The following is a 4,979-nucleotide window of genomic DNA, read 5'->3' on the forward strand; positions in this document are numbered from 1 at the left end:
CAATATTTATTGATTCATTCAAAGCACATTATATCTTTATTGCATACATGCAGTGCCCTGTCGGGTTATTTGGTTTTCAATTTCATGCACTCATTGTGCGATGGAAAACTATATTTTCCCATACCCAAGGTGAGTATTTACATCATGCTTATTTGTATACACATTATACATGCAACTTGTTATAACAATGTTGTATAATGCATATGTAGCCTGGTTTTCAATTGAGGAAGCAATTTTTGGTGCATATTCTAAAGTATGAAGAGAATGAAGCTCAAAACAATATCCCATCCATTGAACGAATCATCATAGATCGCATCTACAGATGGACTTTCATTGCTTCAAAAGATGGACCTTCAAGACATGCTTAGTTCTGGTTCTTAAAATATATATTTTTGTAACAATTATAATACAATTATTATGTGACCGTTAATTTTATGCGGAGACATGTTATAGGACTAAACTGACACACCTATGATAGTTTTAGGACTTGTGATGCATTTTACTCTTTCTGGATCATGTGTTACACGCTTGCTCATATCATTGGGCATTAGACACATTTAAATGGCTCGGTAAAAAAATCACTAAAATAAAAATTAAATTTACAGTAGATGTTTTTACTATGGATTATGATACGTGTGTGTTGGATCACAAATATGTCACACTTTTTTAAATACAATTTGAGTGATATGATAATATTTTTTAGCCATCCAAATTTTTATGTAAAATTTATTTTGGTTAATATTATACCATGTGAATTCATTTTGTTTCAGACGTGCATTGCACATGCATGCTTACTAGTGTAACTCAAAAAGAAAAAAAAAAGCATCTCACTCTCCTTCCGGGAGAAGCCATGTCGAAACCGCCACCGCCACCGCCAACGCCGCCCGCCTCCGAGGCCTCGTCCTCTGTCGCCGCGGCCGCTCCTCGCTCCCTTCCTCCAACGCTCCTCCTCCCTCCTTCATCCAGCGGGAACCGAGGCGCGCGCGGCGGCAGTGCCGCGGGGAGCAGGAAGGGCAAGGCGCCGGTCGGTTCGGCGGCCGGCGCGCAGGGAGAGAGACACCAGCACGACCCGCTAGTGGAGGCGGTGAGGTTGGTTGGGAGGGACGTGGACCCAGGGGTCGCCGGCGCTGACATCCTGGAGCTGGCGATGGCCAAGGGGCCCATGTTCTCGTGGCTGAGGTACTGGCCGGAAGAGGGGTATCCCGAGGAGGGCCGACCTTACTGAAGCCCATCTCGGCTGTTAGGTATATACTCCCTCCGTCCCATAATATAAGAGCGTTGCTCTTATATTATGGAACGGAGGGAGTAGGGAGTACTTGCAATTTTATTATGCGTCAGTGTTGGGGCCTTTTCCCCTGATCGATCCAGTCCAGGAGTTGATCATCTCCCGTGCCACTAATTATCATACTGCCAATGACTATCCTGTGCACCTATGTAGTTCAAAATGTGCTTAAGATTACTGCAGACAATGATCCAATGATCCCTTCAATGTGAGTTTATCTTCACTCGGTGTCTGAAATGATATGTGGTGCAAAATGGATCATGTCTTGCCAAATTGGCCAATTTGAGTTATAGCCTTGCTAACTCTTTTTGTTTGATGAGGTTAAGCTAATATTCATATCTTACCTGATAACTGTCCACTTTACCACCCAAAATAGCCCGTTTGATTTAAGCTGTGCACGTACTGAGCTAAGTTAATGATCCACGAACATTGATGTTTCTGATTACAGGTTTTAAATTATTTAACTTGATCTCAGTTTCTTAGTTTGATTCAAACTGCATGTTTTGATTGTGAGTGGTGCTAGTGAGGAAATTCAGTGGGACTAAGATGAGTTATTGTATAATTATCGCTGAAATATATGAAACCAAAGCTATATATTAAATTTAAAGAAGATGTGGAAACATTATTTTCTCAGAAGCTCAAGTATAGCCACACAACAACCATTCAATACATCCATCTTAAGTCCCCATGCTCCATTTTGTATATATTTAGGCACTTATCTACGGATATCTAAGGACTAGCTGATACATTATAAAATACAAACCATTTTACAAGCTTCTGTAGATATCTCACAAGTCACAAACTCACACAATATTATCACGCGCCTAAAGGACCATTTTCTTATGTCAAACCAGGAGCCTGTAGGACTGACCTCACCAATTCAAATTCTTGTACACATGGGTTCAGTTCAGGCATTATGTGTGGACGCCTGAAGAAATCCATTGCGAATCTGACTGGCAATGTCTGCAACAGCACCTGGGCCATGCGGGAGGAAAACTGCAGAAGATTTGGATGAAGCGCCGATCTCTTTCATGGTGTCAAAGTATTGAGTGAGCAGAACCAAGTCCATCACATCCTTGGCGGAAGTCCCAGGCACATTGCCAGAAAAGCCAAGCACACTGTCTCTGAGGCCATCAACTATTGCCTGCCGCTGCCTTGCAATTCCAAGGCCAGAGAGATACTTAGCTTCAGCCTCTCCCTCAGCTCTCTTGATTTGAACGATCTTTTCTGCCTCTGCCTTTTCATTTGCCGCAACACGCATTCTTGCAGCTGAACAGCGTAATAAAAAGAAATGGTTAAACATATACATCAAACTGCTTAGATAAAACATTAGGGTTTTAGATCAGCTATATCAACACCCTAATGTGAACTACTCCTAAGGTTTGTTAGCAATACATACATGGAACACCTGCGTTGTTGCTAGATTTTAGCAGTTGATACTCCAAACTAAGCTCTACTCAAGTAGGCAAATGCTTACCGGCATTAATTTCATTCATAGCCTTTTTAACCTTTTCATCTGGCTCTATATCAACAATTAGTGTCTGCACAATCTCATAGCCATAAGCAAACATAGCCTTCTCAAGCTCCTGCTCCACAGATTTTGCTATGTCATTCTTTTGCTCAAAAACATCATCCAGTTGTAGTTTGGGAATGCTTGCTCTGATAACTGCAAGATCATATACCCTTGTTAAGAATCACTTGGAGAAGATTTTTAGCATTTACATATAGAAAAATTTCTTCAATTCACGAGAATTTCCAGAAATTACTATATTTTAAGAGGATAATCCTTACCATCAAAGACATAAGATTGGATTTGAGATTTTGGGTTGCTCAGCTTATAATACGCATCATTTGCTTTGTCCTCCATTGCTCGGTATTGAATGGATGCAACAATTGTAACAAAAACGTTATCCTGTAAGAGGATGCATAGTGTCAGCAGAAAATAGATCGCATAAACTAATGTGATCTCTACAAGTTTGTGTGATGCATGGGGGTGTTTTGAATGGATAATTCAAGAAGTGAAATATAAGAGTACCTTTGTCTTTGTCTCGCAGCGAACATCCATTTGCCTAAGCCTAAGTGTAAGCTTACCACTGACACGGCTTCCGATAATCCATGGCACACAGTGACACCCCGGATCAAGCACATCCTCAAATTTCCCAAATCGTTCCTTGATGGCTACTGTTGACTGGTCCACTTGTACACAGCAAAGCAACTTGCCTATTGCTGCAACTAGTTTGCCCATTCTTATCTCTGTCTTGAAACAGTGAAGGTATGAATCAATGTTACAACAGCTTTCAGATTAATTAAAAAATAAATTCATTGCCAGTCACTTTTTGCAGGCAAATTATTTGTGTGCTGTAGCAGCACTATACAAGAAAATGGTGTACATACTACATATAGGTAATCCTCCTGTATGAAATAGTGAGATCCATACAAACTATGACTAACTGGCCAACAGATTACCGAATCATTAACTATCTGCTTAATAGATTAACATATTGCTGGGTTTTTCGCTTGTTTTCATAATAGGTTATCATATTTGCTGAATTATTCTTTGTATATTTTCAAAAATAATAATTTTGATTTGGTTCGGGAAGCTTTGTGGTTTGCCGAAAGCTAACTTCAAAATGCCAATATATTGTAAGTTATCTAAGAAAGATGATGTTGTCACCAATTATTGTTGGTGGGCTGATTGCCTCAACATCTTCTTTTTCCTCTAATTTAATTTCATCCCAGACGGATTTTTCTTTACACTTGAAGGATCGATAAGTTATTGCATTGTTTGCATTACAAGACAGCAACATAATTTCTTTCCCCCTAGAGCAGGATAGGAGCAGAGAAGTTAAAGGGAGGTGGTATAGTTGACTTACATTAACCTCTCTTCTGATCTTTGAGCACTGGCACCACAACCACTGCTGAATACTTGACCTAACTGGTGAAGATAGTTCAGATTGTTGAAGAGGATATGGGATAACTGGATTTTGTCTTGAATTGTCTAGGAGCATGGGGAGTGCTTTTATACATGAGTAGTTGGGTCATATGTATCCAGGTCAACGCCAGCATTTCTCTTTTGGAATCTGCACAGTAGCCTGGGAGAAACTTCTTAGGGTGGGTTTGGATTTTTGTTGTTTGAATCAGTTGCAGCCAACCAAACCCAATACCATGGTTGGTTATGATAGTCTTGGCTAAATAAGCATTTAATTCTGTTGTCAACGTAGACCGGGCTTTAATGATAGTTGTCGTTCAAAGCTTGGTATCTTAAATGTTGGATTTATAGTCTTGAAAGGAATTTATTTATTTTCTCTCTAAGAAACCTGACTAAGATCTCATACCTCAAGAATTGTGTTCTTAGAGCATCTCCAGCCGTTCGGCCCCCAGGACGCCGAAAAAGCGCCGTCTAGGGTTGAACCGGCGTATCTTTTAGGCGTGAGGGCGATAGTGTTCCCAGTCGCCGCCCCCAGGTCGCCCCCCAAATTGGCGCAAACAGGGCACAAAGTCGGCGATTTGATTCAAATTTGCACAAACATGGCATAAACTCGGCGATTTTCATTCAGATTTGTACAAAAAAAATAGAGAACAACTACGCCTAGCCTAGCCTACTACATCGCTGCCACCGCCTGCCGGAGCCCGCTGCCGCCTTCTACATACCGGGAAGCCTATAGAAACGGGTGTAGTCGCCGCTGCCGCCGTCGTC

At 41.1% G+C, this 4,979-nt stretch overlaps 2 protein-coding genes across 3 annotated transcripts; one reads left to right on the plus strand and one right to left on the minus strand.

Moving 5' to 3' along the window:
* The first annotated feature begins 788 nt into the window (after positions 1–788).
* Positions 789–1,505, plus strand: LOC125508526. Its single transcript, XM_048673254.1, has one exon. It carries the CDS (start codon positions 851–853, stop codon positions 1,223–1,225), a length of 375 nt encoding a protein of 124 aa, XP_048529211.1. The 5' UTR covers positions 789–850; the 3' UTR covers positions 1,226–1,505.
* Positions 1,506–1,896: 391 nt separating this feature from the next.
* On the minus strand, positions 1,897–4,341 carry LOC125508512 (hypersensitive-induced response protein 1-like). Of its 2 annotated transcripts, none has more exons than XM_048673241.1 (5): positions 4,156–4,341; positions 3,318–3,539; positions 3,074–3,194; positions 2,760–2,948; positions 1,897–2,551 (listed from the first exon to the last, which is right to left on the minus strand). In XM_048673241.1, the coding sequence occupies exons 1-5, from the start codon at positions 4,288–4,290 to the stop codon at positions 2,190–2,192; spliced, it is 1,029 nt and encodes a 342-aa protein (XP_048529198.1). In that variant the 5' UTR covers positions 4,291–4,341; the 3' UTR covers positions 1,897–2,189. The 2 variants fall into 2 exon arrangements, with proteins under 2 accessions (XP_048529198.1, XP_048529201.1); XM_048673244.1 differs by having other exon boundaries at positions 3,318–3,535; positions 4,156–4,281.
* Positions 4,342–4,979: the final 638 nt, after the last annotated feature.

The sequence above is a fragment of the Triticum urartu genome, chromosome 1 (assembly GCF_003073215.2).
Source record: "Triticum urartu cultivar G1812 chromosome 1, Tu2.1, whole genome shotgun sequence".
Classification (NCBI taxonomy): Eukaryota; Viridiplantae; Streptophyta; class Magnoliopsida; order Poales; family Poaceae; genus Triticum; species Triticum urartu.

Excerpts from the sequence above, each read along its gene's own strand:
- LOC125508526 (XM_048673254.1), top strand. The coding sequence starts at position 851 with ATGTCGAAACCGCCACCGCCACCGCCAACGCCGCCCGCCTCCGAGGCC.
- LOC125508512 (XM_048673241.1), bottom strand. The coding sequence starts at position 4,290 with ATGCTCCTAGACAATTCAAGACAAAATCCAGTTATCCCATATCCTCTT. Across the intron at positions 2,949-3,073 it reads CCAATCTTATGTCTTTGATG|TTATCAGAGCAAGCATTCCC; the intron begins GTAAGGATTATC and ends ATGATCTTGCAG. Across the intron at positions 2,552-2,759 it reads TATGAATGAAATTAATGCCG|CTGCAAGAATGCGTGTTGCG; the intron begins GTAAGCATTTGC and ends TACGCTGTTCAG.